The sequence below is a fragment of the Hemitrygon akajei genome, chromosome 32, assembly GCF_048418815.1.
Source record: "Hemitrygon akajei chromosome 32, sHemAka1.3, whole genome shotgun sequence".
Taxonomy (NCBI): Eukaryota; Metazoa; Chordata; class Chondrichthyes; order Myliobatiformes; family Dasyatidae; genus Hemitrygon; species Hemitrygon akajei.
Genome location: NC_133155.1, coordinates 31,121,884 through 31,141,896, shown reverse-complemented (window position 1 = coordinate 31,141,896; position 20,013 = coordinate 31,121,884). Strand labels below are relative to the sequence as shown.

General features: G+C 46.2%; 1 protein-coding gene across 5 annotated transcripts in view; it reads left to right on the top strand.

Moving 5' to 3' along the window:
- Positions 1 to 20,013, top strand: part of LOC140719754 (SH3 domain-containing kinase-binding protein 1-like) — a 158,787-nt gene that overhangs the window by 119,836 nt on the left and 18,938 nt on the right. For all 5 annotated transcript variants that reach the window (XM_073034596.1, XM_073034595.1, XM_073034600.1 and 2 more), the window contains 2 exons: positions 10,504 to 10,621; positions 15,469 to 15,539. In XM_073034596.1, coding sequence (XP_072890697.1) covers positions 10,504 to 10,621; positions 15,469 to 15,539 — 189 coding nt within the window. The remainder of the gene's footprint in view (positions 1 to 10,503; positions 10,622 to 15,468; positions 15,540 to 20,013) is intronic.

The window sequence follows — 20,013 nt, the reverse complement described above, 5'->3', positions numbered from 1 at the left end:
AAAAAGCATTAATAATAGCTTTTAAAAAGTTCTTAAGTAGTTTACTTAAATACATTGAGTCCTAACCCCGGCACTTTAACATATCTTACTCCTGGCGGTTGAATTGTAAAGCCGAATGGCATTGGGGAGTATTGATCTCTTCATCTTGTCTGAGGAGCATTGCATCGATAGCAACCTGTCGCTGAAACTGCTTCTCTGTCTCTGGATGGTGCTATGTAGAGGATGTTCAGAGTTATCCATAATTGACCGTAGCCTACTCAGCGCCCTTCGCTCTGCTACCGATGTTATACTCTCCAGTACTTTGCCCACGACAGAGCCCGCCTTCCTTACCAGCTTATTAAGATGTGAGGCGTCCCTCTTCTTAATGCTGCCTCCCCAACACGCCACCACAAAGAAGAGGGCGCTCTCCACAACTGACCTATAGAACATCTTCAGCATCTCACTACAGACATTGAATGACGCCAACCTTCTAAGGAAGTACAGTCGACTCTGTGCCTTCCTGCACAAGGCATCTGTGTTGGCAGTCCAGTCTAGCTTCTCGTCTAACTGTACTCCCAGATACTTGTAGGTCTTAACCTGCTCCACACATTCTCCATTAATGATCACTGGCTCCATATGAGGCCTAGATCTCCTAAAGTCCACCACCATCTCCTTGGTCTTGGTGATATTGAGACGCAGGTAGTTTGAGTTGCACCATATCACAAAGTCCTGTATCAGTTTCCTATACTCTTCCTCCTGTCCATTCCTGACACACCCCACTATGGCCGTGTCATCAGCGAACTTCTGCACATGGCAGGACTCCGAGTTATATTGCAATACTCAGTAGGTTAGTATAGTCAACTGCTTTTAGGACCTGGGAGTCATAGACTAATGAGAATTACAGGAAGATGTCGTTTCCTGCTTAGCACTGCTGCCTGATGCACCTCCACCAGTGTGTTTTTGTAGAGCTTGTAAGGAATTCCATTTGGACCAGGTGCTGACATTGACCTTGCCTTTTTGATGACTTCCCTAACATCACTTAGCTTGGTAGGGGGAGGTGTCAAGCCGGATGCTGGGAGGAACAAGGCGTGGAACGTACCCCGGTGATCCAGCTCCTCTTTGGTGGCTTCCAGCTTCCCGCTCTTTTTACCTTCCAACATCTGTTGGGTGCAGTTGAAGGAGTTCTTGAAGAAGTTGGCTCCCTCTCTCTCTTCTTTCTCCTGCGCTTACAAATGCGCCCTGCCTTTTGCAGCCTGGCCAGCTTCGGCTTCACTTCATCCACAACAGTTTCAAGCCCTTTCTTCCAGTTCTTCCACAGCTGGCCCCGCCTTCGTATGAGCTGCTCTAAGCCCTTCCCCCTTCTTCCCTTTTCTCTTGGAGCAGCGACTCACTTCCATCAGCTTTGCCAAATCTATCACCACGTGCCTCCAAATTTCAGCTTGTCTTCCAGTCGGCCGTGTAGCTTGTGCTCAAGAATTTCACTGAGGCCCGCGTCCAGCCTCTGCCGGTCGGCCACTTGATCTTGCACCTCCTTCCTGGTTTCTTCCTCTTAGCTACAGCACAGAAACAGGCTCTTGGGCCCATCTACTTCCTACTGACCTGGTCTTCTGCCTAGTCCCTGATGCACCATCAATAACTCACTCTGAGACGTAAGAAGCGAGATATCGGCTTTTATTGACTGGAAGAATGAACAACACTACATCCTGGAGAATGAGGCCGGGCTCAGGCCTCAGTCGCCTTTATACAGGGGTCTGTGGGAGGAGCCACAGGAGCAGTCAGCAGGGGTCTGTGGGAGGAGCCACAGGAGCTGTCAGCAGGGGTCTGTGGGAGGAGCCACAGGAGCAGTGGGTCTGTGGGAGGAGCCACAGGAGCAGTCAGCAGGGGTCTGTGGGAGGAGCCACAGGAGCAGTGGGTCTGTGGGAGGAGCCACAGGAGCAGTCAGCAGGGGTCTGTGGGAGGAGTCACAGGAGCTGTCAGCAGGGGTCTGTGGGAGGAGCCACAGGAGCTGTCAGCAGGGGTCTGTGGGAGGAGCCACAGGAGCTGTCAGCAGGGGTCTGTGGGAGGAGCCACAGGAGCTGTCAGCAGGGTCTGTGGGAGGAGCCACAGGAGCTGTCAGCAGGGGTCTGTGGGAGGAGCCACAGGAGCTGTCAGCAGGGGTCTGTGGGAGGAGCCACAGGAGCTGTCAGCAGGGGTCTGTGGGAGGAGCCACAGGAGCAGTGGGTCTGTGGGAGGAGCCACAGGAGCAGTCAGCAGGGGTCTGTGGGAGGAGCCACAGGAGCTGTCAGCAGGGTCTGTGGGAGGAGCCACAGGAGCAGTCAGCAGGGGTCTGTGGGAGGAGCCACAGGAGCTATCAGCAGGGGTCTGTGGGAGGAGCCACAGGAGCTGTCAGCAGGGGTCTGTGGGAGGAGCCACAGGAGCTGTCAGCAGGGGTCTGTGGGAGGAGCCACAGGAGCTGTCAGCAGGGGTCTGTGGGAGGAGCCACAGGAGCAGTGGGTCTGTGGGAGGAGCCACAGGAGCAGTCAGCAGGGGTCTGTGGGAGGAGCCACAGGAGCTGTCAGCAGGGTCTGTGGGAGGAGCCACAGGAGCAGTCAGCAGGGGTCTGTGGGAGGAGCCACAGGAGCTGTCAGCAGGGGTCTGTGGGAGGAGCCACAGGAGCTGTCAGCAGGGGTCTGTGGGAGGAGCCACAGGAGCTGTCAGCAGGGGTCTGTGGGAGGAGTCACAGGAGCTGTCAGCAGGGGTCTGTGGGAGGAGCCACAGGAGCAGTGGGTCTGTGGGAGGAGCCACAGGAGCTGTCAGCAGGGGTCTGTGGGAGGAGCCACAGGAGCAGTGGGTCTGTGGGAGGAGCCACAGGAGCTGTCAGCAGGGGGTCTGTGGGAGGAGCCACAGGAGCTGTCAGCAGGGGTCTGTGGGAGGAGCCACAGGAGCAGTCAGCAGGGGTCTGTGGGAGGAGCCACAGGAGCTGTCAGCAGGGGTCTGTGGGAGGAGTCACAGGAGCTGTCAGCAGGGGTCTGTGGGAGGAGCCACAGGAGCTGTCAGCAGTGGGTCTGTGGGAGGAGCCACAGGAGCTGTCAGCAGGGGTCTGTGGGAGGAGTCACAGGAGCTGTCAGCAGGGGTCTGTGGGAGGAGCCACAGGAGCAGTGGGTCTGTGGGAGGAGCCACAGGAGCTGTCAGCAGGGGTCTGTGGGAGGAGCCACAGGAGCAGTCCAGACAGGTATATGTAGTTCACCACAGTCCCCACCTACCTGCACCCAGCCTCTCACATCCAGGTACCTATCCAAACTTCTGTTAAATGTTACAATTGAACCCGTATCTACTCTTTCTGCTGTCAGCTCATTCCGCACTCATCCCACCCCCTGAGTGACTTCCCCCTCATGTTCCCCTTGATATTTTACCTTTCACCCTAAACCTAGGACCTCTAGTTCTAGTCTCGCCCAGCCTGAGGGGAAAAGGTCTGTAAGCTCGCAGCCTATCTACTGTATACCCCTCTAATTTTATAGACCTCTATTCAATCTCTCCTCATTCTCCTGCACTCCGGGGAATAAAGTCCTAACCTATTCAAACCTTCTCTATAACCCAGGTCCTCAAACCCAGCAATATCCTTTGTAAAAAGCATACGTTAAAGAGCCAGCAGTTTCTCAAAGACTGTTAAATGTGTACGTTCTCGGTGGAATCTCACCGTAGCAATTAAGCTGATCTAGAGGCCTGCTTAGTTTCGTAGGAGGGCCCAGGGTCTTGCGTGCTGTTTAAAAGCTTGCACTGAGAATTGCCTCAACCCAGTCTGAGTTGAATGTAATCCACCTTAAAACTGCTCTGAGCTCTTGAGCAGATTTTCAGACTTAGGGGGGAAGTGAAGAAGAGAGCAATGCACGGCAATTATTGGTGAGGAACCATGACCCTCATGCACAAGAAGAATGCACCTCGTCTGCATAGGGCTTCCTGCATATACAAGTCGTGCCCTTGCACTAATTCATATTGAAACTGAGCATATAGTTAACACAAGGTGAAATCCGTGTGGTCAGAGGGTGGTTTGACAAACAAAGGTCAGCAGCCAATGAGTGACCCCTGGGCTGTCGTACCTTGGGGCTTGGCACTCATGAGTTTGTGGCCACTTGGCAAGACAGCCTCTGCCTCCGAGTGACACACGTGGGATCTGGTGCACTCAAACCTGCTGCTTTGCAGAGATGAAGCGGTTACCACACGGCCTTTTCGCACTCTACTGAGGAAGTTGTGCTTAACCACATCGTATATGGATGAGTTTGTGGGCTCAGCTAAACTGAACTGCAGTTCTGCCAGGTTTTTATTTTGCAATGGGATGTTCTTTAAAGGGTTCCTTTGAACGATATCTTACCCTTTTGCGTATATTCCAAATGTGTGTAGGAGTGGAGGTGGGGTTTAAGTGATTCTGAAACAGGAAGTGTAATTCAAACAACCTGCTCGTTTTCCTCTTTCTGAAGCATTAAAATGAGGAGAAGACTCTGAGATGCCGGTTTTGAAACGCTGTTGGTATGGACGCAAGGAAAGTGTGGCCCTGTTTCTCGGAGCTCCCCCTTCACAGCTAGTCCATCCTTCATGCAGGCCAGGTTCTAATAGCTCAGCAATTTCTTGGTAGCACATGCGTGGTTGATTTTGTTAAGTCCAATGCCTCTTTGGATTCCTATTTTAAGTTAGCTTTTAAACCCCCTCCCATGGCAACAGCAAAGACTCCTGGGTCGTGCCTTCGGAAAAGTGACTGCAAAGGTGAGTGTAGAAAATGCTGACAGCTTGAAATGTGACCAGTGAGAGTCGTGAGGCCAACTCACTGCTTTTTTAATGCGACGTTCTGAAAGTTCAATCAGCTTAATATGGAAGTTTTGGTTTGAAAAATAACAGTGACATATACAGGGCTGTCCTTGGGATTTATATAAAGGCAGGAGCTTGAATGTTGTTAAGTCTATGTCAGCATGTGGGTGACAGTGAGATTGTATCGATTATTCTGACCGGTTATATTAACTGAAGGGCTTACCAGTTCATTGTAAGATAGCCATAAAGAAACTGCATGCTGTAGCAAGTAGCGGGATTTTGAATGATGGTGCTAAATGTGAGTTGGCTTATGGGCAGGCTGTTGCCTGAGATGGAGCGTTGTAGTTATAAGGAGAAATGAGATTTGTTTCCTTGGAGCAGAAGAGCTTAAGGAGGGGCATGATTAAGGTAAATGAAATTATGAGAGGGTTCTGCTGAAAACTTTTAAATTTTTCATGGTTTTGGTTAAGCAGCTGGCGAAGCTTAGAACAGTACAGCACTATCTATCCCTATCTGCCTGAACATGGTCAATATCCTTCCGTTAACTGCCTATCGAAGTGCCTCTTAACTGTTGCTTCCACCACCTCGTCTGACAACGTGGCCCGGGCACCTACCGTGCTCCATGTAGAAAATAAATGTGCCCTGTAAATCTGATTTATTCTATTTTATTTTTTTAAAATTTAGAGATACAAAACATTAACAGGCCCTACCGGCCCAACAAGCCCATGGCAGCCAGTTACACCCATGTGACCAATCAACCTACTAACCTGTACGTTTTTGGAATGTGGGAGGAAGCCATGTGCTCATGGGGAGAACGTACAAACCCTTTACACGTAGTGGTGGCGCTGTAATAATGTTACACTAAACGCTACGCTGCCATGCCACGCCAACTTCCTGCCTGTCACCTTAAAGCTGTGCCCTCTGGAACTTGATATTTCCACCCTAGGAGAAAGTTATTATTTACCTTATCTAGGCCACGCATAATCAGGTCACCCCTCATCCTCCAACTCTCCAGAGAGAACCCAAGTATGTCCAACTTCTCCTTATTTCTATTTCTACTGTACTGTACTCCATTTATTTCTACTAAACTCCAATCCTGGTAAACCTCTTTTGCACCTTCTCCAAAGCCTCCACATTCTTCCTGTACTGCAGCAATCAGAATTGTACACAAATGAGGCCTTGCCAAAGTTATCTAGAGCAGCAACATGACTTCCCAACGTTCATACTCAATGACCTGATCAATGACGTCAAACTTGCCAAGCACTCTATCAGCCTATCCACTTGTTTGGCTATCTCTGGTCTTGCTCACTAAGATCACTCTCTCACCAGTGTTCCGTGAGCTCCTGCCATTTATTGTACACTTTTATTTTACATCTCAACCCTCAAAATGCACCACCTCATTCTTGTCCAGATTAGATCTGCCTACCATTTCTCCGTCCAAATTTTCAACTGATGCACATGCTTCTGTATCATTTGACAGTCTTCCTCACTGTTCACAACTCTGACAATTTTGGTGACATTCACAAACTTAACTAACTTCATCTGGAGCAACACTGGTCATAGAGCCCCAGCAGAAATATACCCTTCCATCACTACTCTCTCTCCCTATGACCAAGCCAATTTTGCATTCGTTGTGAATTCCCATGCGTTTTAATCTTCTGGACCAGCCTATAATGAAGGTCTTTGTCAACTACTTTACTGAACTTCAAGTGGTTAACATCCACTGCCCTACCCTCATGAGACATCTTTATTTATCACCTTCCTAGAGAAAAAACAAATTTGTGAGACAAAGACTCTCCCACACGCAATTACAGTAACTCTACCTAATGAATTTATACTTTTCCAAATATGAGTCAATTTTGTCCTTAAGTGTTTTCTTCAATAAGTTCCCTTTCATTGATGCAAGAGTCAACTGCTTATAATTTCCTTCATTATTCTTCTTGTCCTTTTGTTTAAGGAACAACATTGGCTGTTCTACAGTCTTCTGGGATCTCATCATGGATACAATGATTCTGTCAAGACCCTAGCAATCTCCTCCTAGCCCCCTTCATTATCCTGCATTAAGTCCCATCAGACCCTAGGAACTTAGCCATAAAGTTTTTTAAGGGGCCCAATATCTTCTTTTTTCCTAATATTAATGTGCCCTGAACCATCAAGGCACCTCTCCCAATGCTTTGGGAATGGAGGTGAAAATTTTAAACTGCTAGGACGCTGACAGGAAACCTGTGAAATTTGGCAGTGCGTGGGCAAACTCTGAATGTGTTTTGTCTGACCGTGTTAACTGGCAAGATGTAGCAAAAATCCCCACCAATTCATCCATCTATCAACAACTGTAACAGATCTAGTTCTGTGACGCCAATAACCTTTCGTTTACTTTTGACATTTTCAAACTAACTAATGCTTCTACAGGGTTGATAAGTGGTTACAGCTCCCTTGTGAACTGTCTCTCCTTTGTACATGTTCTCACTTTGCACAGCCTCTTAAATTCAACCTTCTGCTATCTATTGCTCTCTCTGTCTCTCGCTCTTGCTCTTACTCTGTCTATTCCTCGTCTCTCTTGCACGATCTCCTTTTATCTTTCACTACCCTCTCTCTCCCCTTTCTCCCCATCTCTCTGATTTTCTCTCACTCTCTCTCCTTCTCTTCTTTGTGCTCTTCACCTCTTCTTTCTCCCTCCTCTTGCTGTCTCCCCCCTCTTTCTCTCTGTTACTCTCTCTTCACTCTTACCCCCTTTCTCTTTCAGCTATCTTTCTCTATTCCTCTATCACCCCTCTCTCATTCTCTTTCTCTTTTTCCATCCCCCTCTCCCTTTATCTCTTTTCCTGTTTATCTATCCCTTGCTCTATATATCTACGTATCTCTACATCTTTCCCCTCCTGAGCCCTTCTAAGAATTACCAACCCATTAAGATCCCTCTGGGGTAACTGGGGTTGCAGGTCGATCTCCTGTGCGTGCTGTATTCAGAGTTCACCCCTAATGTTCCTGTCCTGATTTCTATGCAGGAAGTCATTACTTTCTGCCCACAGTGCCATTTGGTGCTCAGTCTTTCAGCTCTGCAAGAGCTTTTCTCAACAATAATAAGGATGTGGTCTAGGCACACACTTTGAGCCAAGGGTTTGACCAGTGTTGCCCAGTGAGATGTATCCAATCAGTTCTGACCATCCTGCTACTTTAGCTGTCCACCAATCACACTAAAGATCAGAAATGCTCTCTCTGGCCAATATTTATCCTTCATTAACAACTGATGATCAGAAAATACGTTCCTTTGATGCTCAGAGAACTTGTACCAAATGGTCTCCATTGCCACAGACAGCTGTGGAGGCCAAGTCATTGAGTATATTTAAAGCGAAGATTAATCATGGTGTCAAAGGTTACGGGGAAAAGGCAGAAGAATGGGATGAGAGAGATAATAAATCACCCATGATGGAATGGTGGAGTGGGTTTGATGAGTTGAATGGCCTAATTCTGCTCCTATGTCTATGGTCTTAAGAAGTGGCTGAGGCATGTCCAATGACAACTCTTAAAAGACAGTTTGACAAGTACACGGATAGGAAAGGTTTAGAGGGATATGGATCAAATACAAGCAGACTAGATGGACATCTTGGCTGACATGGATGAGTTGAGCCGGAGGGCCTGTTTCTGACCAATGAACAATTTATTTCCAAAGCACATCAAAATCATTTGAAATCATGTCAGTTACTATGTAGACATTTTAGGGTAGAAATTGATTTACAACCTTTTAACAGCATTAGAGTATTATTGAGGGTTAAACTAAAACTCATTGCGGAAAGAACGTAAGAATTGAAACCTTCAGCTGTGAAGTTGCCAGAGGGTGTTAGTGGGTTTCTGCAATAAGCCAAGCCGGCCCTTAATGGGCTGTGGGTAGGTCAGGTCTCGATCTCTCAGCTGCCAGCGTCACCCTTGCAGGAGTGCTCTGTGTGGTCAGCTTGCAAAGGCACATGGAACAGCAACAGGGAACTGGAATCGGTGTTGGTTTATTACCGTCACCTGTGCCGAGATACAGTGAAAGGCTTTTCTTCCATATTGTTCATGCAGATACAAATGCACAGCATGGTAGTGTAATGGTTGATGTGAAGCTAATACGGGAGCAGCAAACTGTGTTCAGTTCTGCCGCTGACTGTAAGGAATCTTTACATTCTCACTGTGACCACGTGCTCCAGCTCCCTTCACACTCCAGAGATGTATTGCTTAGTAGGTCAATTGGGCATCACACACTCATTGGGCCAGTGCGTCTCTAATTATTATCTCTATAATTAAAAATTAGATGACGTTGAGGTAGAACAAAGTAAAATTTAACAATGCAGAATAGATTGCAATGGCTACAGAGGAAGAAAGTACAATGTAGGTGAACAATAAAGTGCAAGATTATAATATGAGTCCAACTAATCATATTAGGGAGCTGTTTAATAGCCTTATAACACCGTGTGGCATTGGGTCACTCAACCTACAGGCACAGGGATCCCACAGGACAGTGGATTGAGCATGCGCGCGTGCACACACACACACGCATATACATGTAGACATACACGCATGCACACACACACACACACACATGCACGCACGCATATACATGTAGACATACACGCACGCACACACACACACACACACACACACACACACACACACACACACACACACACACACACACACACACACACACACACACACACACACACACACACACACACAATCACCGCACCCTTGTCTCATTTTCCCTCACCTCCAGGGCAACCTTTGGTGCATCTTGTCTGTTGGTGCCACAATACTGAGTCCCTGAAGGTCTGATAGACTCCCAATTCATAGCTTGGCAAAGACGTAACAACATTTCTGAGTACCATTATTGCTGTAACCTACCCTGGTGCTCTCTTAAACCTCGTTTAGGCCCAGTGTATAACATATCTTGCAGGTAAACTGCTTGGCAATAGCCCCAGACTTGATGCATTTAAACAGAGATGAAACCAAATCTCTTTGTATATTTCTTCCTTGGCGGTTAAATCTCCAATGTAGTCTCTGTGACACATCTCTCCTCTTTTTTGATCTGTGTCTGCATCTCTGGTGACAAACTGTCTACTGATGTGTTTCATAAACCTACCTATTCCCACAGCTACCTTGACTGTACCTTTTCCCATCCTGTCTCCTGTAAAAATGTCATTCCCTTTTCTCAGTTCCTTTGTCTCTGCCACATCTGTTCCCAGGATGAGGTTTTACCTTCCAGGACGTCAGAGGTGTCCCTTTTCAAAGAACGGGGTTTTTCTTCCTCCACCATTGATGCTGCCCTCACTGGCTTCTCCTCCATCTCCCAGACACCCGTGCTCACCTAATCTTCCCGCTGACTTAACAGGGATAGAGTTTCTCTTGTCCTCACCACCAACCCGTGAGCCTCCGCATCCAACACATCATTCTCCATAACTTCCACTATTCTTCAACAGGAGCCTACCACCAAAACATCTTTACCTCACTCCCGTTCTCCGTTTTCCACCGGGATTGCTTCCTCCCTGATTCCCTTGTCCATTCATGTCTCTCTCCACTAATCTCCCTCCTGGTACTCATCCCCGCGAGTGGCGGATGCTCACACTCATTCACCTCCTCCCTCACCTCCATTCAGGACCCCAAAGCAGTCATTTCAGGTTAGGAAACACTTCATTTTCAAATCTACTGGGGCTGTCCACTGCGTCTGGTGTCCCCTCTCTCCCTCTCTTCTGCATCACCTCTGTCTTTTTGCAGATGAGAAGAAAGAGCCCAAGACTGGACGATCAGAGTCTGCCGTCAAGCACAACCTGATGCCTCCCAGAAAGGTTCCACCTCCAGTGAAAGTGAAGCCACTGTTAACAAGTCTGTCTAAGTAAGTAGAACAGAGGCGGAGTGTCACAATGTGTGGTAATGCTTCAGGCCTCTTTCTCTATCGGCTAATGCCACCCGTATAGTGGGGAATGATCTTTGAAAGTAGTTCAATGTTTAATGGATAACTGGGCATTTTTAAATCTAAGGTAAGAAGAGTCCAAAGCTACTATTTCCCATTATAACAGGAGGCTCACAGAACCGTTATTCCTGGCTGTACCATGCTAACCATGACCACCTTACACATCATCCTTGCTTAATATTTTCAAAGGCAGCTTATCGTAAGCACATGGGGTTCTGTACTCGCTGGAAAACATGAACAGCGCACACAACCTGTTGGAGGAACTCAGCAAGTCAGGCAGCATCTATGGAAGACAGTCAACATTTTGGGCCAAGTCCTTTGGGCTGTTTATTCCCCTCCATAGATGCTGTCTGATTTGCTGAGTTCCTGGAGCATTTTGTGTGTGTTACTCTTCATGGCAATCTCTATTTACGTTGTTCTGCAGCCCTGCCCTTTTACACCTTCCCATGTTGTTGTGGACCAGACAGGGCTTTGACTACTGCCCCACCCACCAACATCTCACAGCTCCATTAGCAAAGGGCTTGTTGACTTGTATTGGTAGCTGATGATGTTGGTTTGAACGTCGTGTGGGTCTCAGTGTCTGAAGAGAATAAAGACATTGCTCAAAAATCCCTAAGGGTTATTCCCATTTTTCAATTTGACAGAAGACCATTCAGGCTGTCGAGTCCATGCTGGCTCCTAGACCAATTCCATTCCCTAATAATATTCCGTACAAACTATTCTCCTCACGTTTCTATCAACTCCTCTGGATTCTACCATGTGCTCTACACTAGGGACAATCCAGAGGGGCAAATTCATCTCCCAACTACAGATCTTTGGAAGGAAACCTGGCCATTTTAAGCCTTACTTGCTACTTCAACTGCTGCAGGCCTCCTTTAAGAAGAAGTAGACCTACTGAAGAAGGTAAACCAACCAACCAACAAAGGGCACACGTCTATAGATGCACAAGGACAATTATTCATACGAGAGGACCATGTTGAACGTCATTATATATTGCTCCAGCTTTTTACCACAGGTGGAGCCAGGGACCAAGTGTGCTATGAAGGGCCCAGACACATTTCCTAGTTGCCCTACACTCGTCTGAATGTGATGATCTAAGAATTGCTGTCCAGGGCTTCTCATTTCACAGGTGGAAAATGTCCTGAGATGTGTCTGGTGTTCCTCAGGACCCTGGGAGTTAATGCCTTTGTTTGCAGCTGGATCCTCGACTTCCTGACCAACGGACCGCAATCAGTCAACAGCAGGAGCACCACAACATTGATCTGCAAGGTTGCGTCCGTGATGTCCTACTCACGATGCATGGCGGATGCCGCTGTAACTTTATTTACAAGTCGATCGACGAGTGGGCCGCCGAGCCCCGGTACAGGAAGGAGACAGAGAGCTTAGTGACATGGAGTCATGACAGCAACCTTTTCGTCAATGTGAGAAGAACAAAAGCTGGTCCCTGACTTCAGAAAGGGAGGCGGCACGCACGCTCCTGTCCACATCAATGGTACTGAAGTTGAGAGCTTCAAGTTCCTAGTCTGAACATCACTAGTTGCCTGTCCTGGTCCAACCATGTTGATATTGTGGCCAAGAAAACTCACCAATGTTTCGACTTCCTCAGGAAGCTAAATAAATTAGGCATGTCCCTGTTGACCCTTACCAATATTTATCGATGTACCATAGAAAGAATTCTTTCTTCCATGACCTTCTGGTTCTTTCACCATTCGACTTCCTAGCTCTTTGCTTCATCCCTCCCCCTCCAAGTTTTACCTCTCACCTGGTGTTTCTCTCCCCCCTTCCCACCACCTTTCAAATCTACTCTTCAGATTTTTTGATCCAGTTCTGCTGAAGGGTTTCGGCCCAAAACATCGACTGTTTACTTCTTTCCGTAGATGCTGCCTGGCCTGCTGAGTTCCTCCAGCATTTTGTGTGTGTTGCTTGCATTTCCAGCATCTGCAGATTTCCTCTTGTTTGCGATAGGAAGAAGTCTCCCTGGACTCACAGCAACGTTGTATGGCAATTGCTCTGCACGTGACCACAAGAAGCCACAGAAAGTTGTGGACACAGCTCAGTACATCAGAGAAACCAGCCACCCCTCTATGGACTCCGTCTAAACTTCTCGCTGCCTAGTGAAGCAGCCAGCATAATTAACGACCCCATCTCCACCCCCAACTCTGGACATTCTCTTTCCTCACCTCTCCTATCTGGTAGAAGATACTAAAAGCTGAAAGCACGCACCACCAGGCTGAAGGACAGCTTCTATCCCACTACTATCAGACTCTTGAACAGTCTTCTAGTACAATAGGGTGGACTCTTGACCTCACAATCCACCTCACTATCTTGCACTTTATTCTTTATGATCTTTACAAGAACATCAGTTATCACTTACCTGCACTGCACTTTTTAGGTAGCATTTGCACTTAATGCAGCATTGCTGTTGCTTTACCTTATCCTAGTTCAAGGCATTGTGTAATGATTTGATCTGTATCAACAGTATGCGTGACAAGATTTTCACTGCATCTTGGTACACGTGACAATATAAAACAATTACAATACCAGTTTAACTCTAACTGCTCTGGACCCCAAATCCATGTTATAGAAAGGAGTAGATTATGAATTGATATATCGTTTTGTGCGCTGTCAGTGGTCCTCAGTCAGTTATTTCTTCATCGACTGAGAGGTAGTCAGCAAGAGCTACTCTTGTCCGAGCAGTGGTTTGTGGTGATGCTAGTCAGGTCTGTTCTGGCCAATGAGGCTCTGACCCAAGCGCTATCAAAACAGTGGTTTTCAAAAGCATGAGGCTTGATGTAATCGAGGCAACTGGTTTGGCCGTGAGGCTTGTGGTGAGTGCACCTAATGAGGTTGGAGAATGATGGTGAATTATACTTGAGGCAGGGGAACTGGTGAAGGTCTTAATGTCTGCAACCCTGCCTATGTTCTCAATACTCTCTCCCACGTTATCACTCTAAGTCCCTTTTCATAAATATACCTAAAGATTCTGAGCCCGTTGGATTGTTAGCCACATTTCCATTCCCTAGAAACTTACTCATGATCGATTTAGTCCTACTGATTGAGAATTAGTTAAAGGAGGCCCAGTTATGTCTGAGGGAAGACCATATGCTCAGTAAGGGTTTATAGATACGATACACTGGGTATTTCCTACATTTTCTGCTTTTAATCCAGCGATGATGTAGGGAAGCACGTATGTTTGCAGATGTAGGAACGAGGGCAGAGTGCATTCCGTCTCTCCCCATCTCCACTGGAGGAAAGGCAGCAGACTATATAACACAAGCATTCTCTAATGCTCAGTTTCTCACCTGGCTCCACATGCCCCAATTCTCTTATCAAAACTGATTCAAGGGTAGGGTGTTGATGAAAATTTTGCAAGGTGTTTTTTTTTAATCAGCAACCTTAAAACAAAGTCAAGCCTTAAAGTCTGGTGAGAAACAGTTCTCCTTTGAGTTTGAGGTTTTTCTGCTGAATGCCTCTGCTGGGAACAAGCTGTGCATGAAGACATAGAGCAGTACAGCGCACTAGCAGGCCATTCAGCCCATTTAGTCCATGCTGATCTATTATTCTGCCTAATCCCTTCGACGTGCACCTGGACCATAGCCCTCCGTATCCCTCCCATCCATGTACTTATCCAAATTTCTCTTAAATGCTGATATTGAACCCTCATCTATCACGACCAGTGGCAGCTCATTCCACGCTCTCAGCACCCTCTGAGTGAAGAAGTTCCCCTTCAAGTTCACCTTTCACCCTTAACCTTTAACCTCTAGTGTCACCCAACCTCAGTGGAGAAGCACTACTTGCATTAAACCTCATAACTTTGTATACCTCCGTCAAACCCCCCCCCCCCCAATTCTCCTTTGCATTGTATATGTTTTGATGTCCTTTGCTGATGAGCAAAAACTGGATCTCCCCAAAAGGCTGAAGGCATTGAAGCTTTGAAGATGCACTTTGCAGCCAGCCAGGTTCGTGACGGTTGGTGGCTCCGGATGAGGGAGGGTGGGGTGTGAGTGGCTGAGGATGAGGCAATCAGGCGCCGGAGCCCAGCAGTTTGGATGCGGGTGTGAAGCAGTTCTGGGATTGGCCATTTGGATGGTGGAGTGAGAAGTATAAGGGGTTTGAATTGGAAGGAAGTGGTGCTTGGGTTCGGTGATTTCAGCAGTGACTATAAAGATATAAAAATAGCTTTATTTGTCGCATGTACTGCATATCGAGACATAGAGTGAAATGTGTTGTTCACATTAAATCAATTTAGAGAGGATTTCACTGGGCAAGTGTCACCATGCTTCATAATGGCAGCATAACGTGGCCACAACTCACTAACCCTAACTGTACGGCTCTTTGGAATGTGGGAAGAAACCAGAGCACCTGGAGGAAACCCATGTGGTCATAGGGAGAATGTCCTTACAGGCAATGGCCGGAATTGAACTCCATTCAGTGATCGCTGTGCTGGAAGTTCAATTCCCATCACTGCCTGTAAGAGGTTTGCGAAGGGCTGAGAGTGGGTGGTGGATGAGAACAGAATCAGAATCAGACTATATTTGTCTGGAGAAACAGAAATCTGAATGGTGATGGTTGGGGGAGCTGCGACTGGTAATGTTGGGCTGTGAGGAAGGCAAATTTGGACTGTCATACTATTGAATTTCTAGGCACATGTACTGAGAGAGAAAGTCTGATAGAAGAATATTTATATATTGAGGCTTTAATCTGTGTTTGAAAAGAGCTCAGCTGGTAAGGTGTTGGACAGATGGTGATTTGCAATGTTTTCTTTGCAGAGTTGGTGGGGAACAGGCGCCGACTCCTCGGGAACTCGGCAAACCAGCCAGAGAAAGGAGCAGTGATTCAGGTAAGAGGATAGCAGCAGACATGGTACAATGCAATGCTCAGCTTATTCAGTGGGCTTCAGCCATCGCGATTTATTAGCCACTTGGCAAGGGCCAATGAAAAGAAGTTAGGTATGAGTGGAGTGACCGTCGTAGGAGTGGACAGTGATTAGAGTGGTCAGTTTCAGGCCTTGGCTCAAGAGGTATAGGGAAGGACTCTTGGTAAGTTGCAGGTAAGTTTTCCTCTTTCTTTGTCTATTAGTACAGTGAGAATGGGTCCAGGGTTGGAGGTGTGTTCTTAATGTGAGATTTGGGACCTCGGGAGACCTGCAGTCTCCATGGCAATTACATCTGCATGAAATACATCAAGCTGCAGCTCCTTACAAACCAAGGCAGAGAACTGGAGCCGCAGCTGGATGACCTTTGGCACATACGTGACAATGAGGCGGTGATACGTAGGAGCTACAGGGAGGTAGTCATACCTAAGTTGCAGGAGACAGGTAGCTGTGCGTCAGTCAGAAGGGGGAAGGGGAATAGACAGTGCAGAGTACCCCCATGACCATTCCTCTAAATAATGTATATAGCTTTGGATGCTTTTGAGGGGGGTGACGTACCAGCGGAAATCCACAGCAACCAGATCTTTGGCATTGTGCTTGGTTCAATGGCTCAGATGGAAAGGGGGCAGGAATTCAATATTGAGAAGGAATTCTGTGGTTAGAGGAGCTGAAAGGATATTCTGTGGATGTTAAAGAGACACCCAGATATTGTCTCCAAGGTACCAGGGCCAGGGATGTCTCAGACTGGATCCACAGCATTCTACGAAGGGAGGGTGTCACAGCTAGAAGACATTTGCCATATTGGTACCAATGACATGGGTTGGAAAAGGGACGAGGTCCTGAAGGGAGCTAGGTAGAAAGCTAAAAAGCAGGGCCCCAAGGGTAGTATTCTCTGAATTGCTGGCCGTGCCACGCGCTAGTGAGGGTAAGTGAAGGACGATTTAGCAAATGAAAGTGTGGCTGAGAAAGTGGTGTATGCGGCAGGGTTTCAGATTTCTGGATCATTGGAATCCCTTCTGGGGAAAGTATCAGCTGTGCAAAAAAGACAAGTTTCACCTGAGCTCAAGGGGGCCCAATGTCCTAGTGAGCAGGCTTGCTGGAGTTGATGGGGAAAGTTTAAACTACGTAATTTGGCAGAGGGTGTAGTATGTAATGAGGCAGTGGTCAAGTACAGGGCAAAATGGCAGTCAGTGGGATGGGTAGAAGTATGTCTTTAAACTATAGAGCGGGTTCAGCTGTTTAATAGTTTAGAAAAGGGAGGATAAAGTAAAAGAGAAGGAGAGTGCAGAAAAGATCATGAAAATCCCCAGAATAAATAAAACAACAAAACTTTTAGAAAGGGATAAGAATTTAACTTCTGGTAACACGGAGGCAAAATCAAAAACGGCAATGAATACAGGACTGAAGGTGTGAGATCTGAATTCATGCAGTATACAGAATAATGTCGATGAACATGAGGTTGTCAGTTAGAGATAAGCAGGTATGACTTTGTGGGCATCATTGAGTCATGGATGAAAGAAGATCATAGTTGGGAGCTTAACCTCTAAGGATGCACATTGTATTGAAAGAATAAGCAGGTAGGCAGAGGGGGTGGGGTGATTCTTGGTAAAAAACTGAAAACAAGTCCTTAGAAAGAGGTGACATGAGATCGGAAGAAGTAGAATCCTTATGGGTAGAGTTCAGAAACTACAAGGGTAAAAACACTCAAACAGTAGGTAAGATTTGGGGTACTAATTACAATGGGATTTAGAAAAGGCATGTAAAAAGGGAAATATTGCGATAATTATGTGGGATTTCAATATGCAGGTAGATTGGAAAAATTAGGTTGCTGCTGGGGGAATTTGTAGAATGACTTTTTAGAACAGTGTGTGGTTGAGCCTGCTCAGGAAAAGAAAACTCTGGATTTGTGTTGTGTAATGAATCAGATTTGATGAGCGAGCTTAAGGCAAAGGAACTCTTAAGAGGCAGTGATCATAATATTATAGAATTCACCCTGCAGATTGAGAGAGAAGGAGAAGCTAAATCAGAGATTTCAGTATTACGTGGAGTAAAGGGATGAGAGAGGAGCTGGCCAAAGCTGATTGGAAGAGGACACTGGCAGGGATGATGGCAGAACAGCAATGGCTAGAGTTTCTGGGAGAAATTCAGAAGGCACAGGTTAGTTACAACCCAAAGAAGAAAATATATCCTACAGGAAAGGTGGACAGGAGAAGTCAAAGACAGCATAAAATCAAAAGAGAGGACATATAATAGAAAAGAAATTAATGCAAATTAATTAACTAATTAATTAAACTTGATGATTGAGAAGCTTTTAAAAACCAATCGAAGGCAACTTAAAAAGCAATAAGGAGAGAAAGGATGAAATATGAAGGTAAGTTTGGCAAAAATATAAATGAGAGTGGACATCGGACCACTAGAAAGTGATGTTGTAGTGGTAGTAATAGGGGACAAATAAATGGCAGATGAACTGGGGAAGACACTGGCTGTATGCCAGAAATCTGAGAGCATCAGGGGGCAGAAATGAATGCTATTAGTCAGGAGGAGGCATTTGGGAAGCTGAAAGGTCTGAGGTAGATAGGCCACTTGGACCAGATGGATTATAAAGGCACTAGACTGGACTGCCAACACAGATGCCTTGTGCAGGAAGGCACAGAGTTGACTGTACTTCCTAAGAAGGTTGGCGTCATTCAATGTCTGTAGTGAGATGCTGAAGATGTTCTATAGGTCAGTTGTGGAGAGCGCCCTCTTCTTTGTGGTGGCGTGTTGGGGAGGAAGCATTAAGAAGAGGGACGCCTCACGTCTTAATAAGCTGGTAAGGAAGGCGGGCTCTGTCGTGGGCAAAGTACTGGAGAGTTTAACATCGGTAGCTGAGCGAAGGGCGCTGAGTAGGCTATGGTCAATTATGGATAACTCTGAACATCCTCTACATAGCACCATCCAGAGACAGAGAAGCAGTTTCAGCGACAGGTTACTATCGATGCAATGCTCCTCAGACAGGATGAAGAGGTCAATACTCCCCAATGCCATTAGGCTTTACAATTCAACTGCCAGGACTTAAGAACTTTTTAAAAGCTATTATTAATGCTTTTTGAGATAGTGATTTAGATGCATATCATATTCTTTACTGAGTTAAGTATTGTATGTAATTAGTTTTGCTACAACAAGTGTATGGGACATTGGAAAAAAGTTGAATTTCCCCATGGGGATGAATAAAGTATCTATCTATCTATCTATCTATCTATCTATCTATCTATCTATCTATCTATCTATCTATCTAGTGGTGATCTTTCAAGAACAACTGGATTCTAGATTGGTTTGGAGGGCTGGAAAATTGTAACTGTCATTCCACTTTTTAAGAGGGAGGGAGATAAAAGAAAGGAAGTTACAGGGCAGTTAGCATGAAGGATTAGGTTTCTGGGTAATTGCAGGCAAATGATACAATAAGCCAATGTCAACATGGTTTCCTTAAGAGGAAATATTGTTTGACATATCTGTTGAAGTTCTCTAAGGAAATAAAAATTCTGTCAGGATAGAAAAAGGAGAGTCAGCGGATGTTGTTTACTTGGATTTTCAGAAGGTGCTGCATATGAGGCTGCTAAACAAGGTAAGAGCTCATGGCATTACAGGATAGCATGGAAAGAAGATTTCCTGACTGGCAGGAGGCAAAGAGCAGGAACAAAAGGATCCTTTTCTGGCTGCTGGTGACTAGTGGTGTTCTGCAGGGGTTTGATGTTGGGACTGCTTCTCTTCACATTATATGTCAATGATTTTTGTGATGGCATTGATAGCTCTATGGCCAAGTTGGGGAATGATACGGATAGGTGGGGGGGCAGGTAGTGCTAAGGAAGAAGGGACTCTGCAGAAAGACTTAGACTTTGACTGATTAGGAGAATGGGCAAAGAAGAGGCTGATGGCATACAGTGTATGGAAGCATGTGGTCATGCACTTTGGAAGAAGAAATAAAGTGTAAACTATTTTCTAAACGGGGGCCAAGTCAGAATCAGAGGTGCAAAGGGACTTAGGACCAGAGGGCCTAGAAGAACAGAGATGAGGAGGAATTTATTTTGTCAGAGTGTGGCGAATCCTTGGAATTCATTGCCACAGATGGCTGTTGAGGCCAAGTCATTGGGTGTATTAGGTATAGATATGATGAACTGAATACTGAGGCTTTGGGTCTACTCCGGACTGCTCCGGGGATTTGGATCTAAGGACTCAATTTGGTTCGGAATGCTGTTGTTCTTGCTCTTCACTATAATTTAAATGATTTGTGTTTTTTTTTTCTCTTTCTCTGAGCATTGGGGTTTGGTCTTTATTTTTTCTTAGCTTGTTTAGGGTTTCTTGCCTTGCCTGTAAGCAGCCAAATCTGACGGTTGCATAATTTATACTTTCTTTGATAATAAATGTACTTTGAATCTATACTTAAAGCAGAGCTTGATAGGTT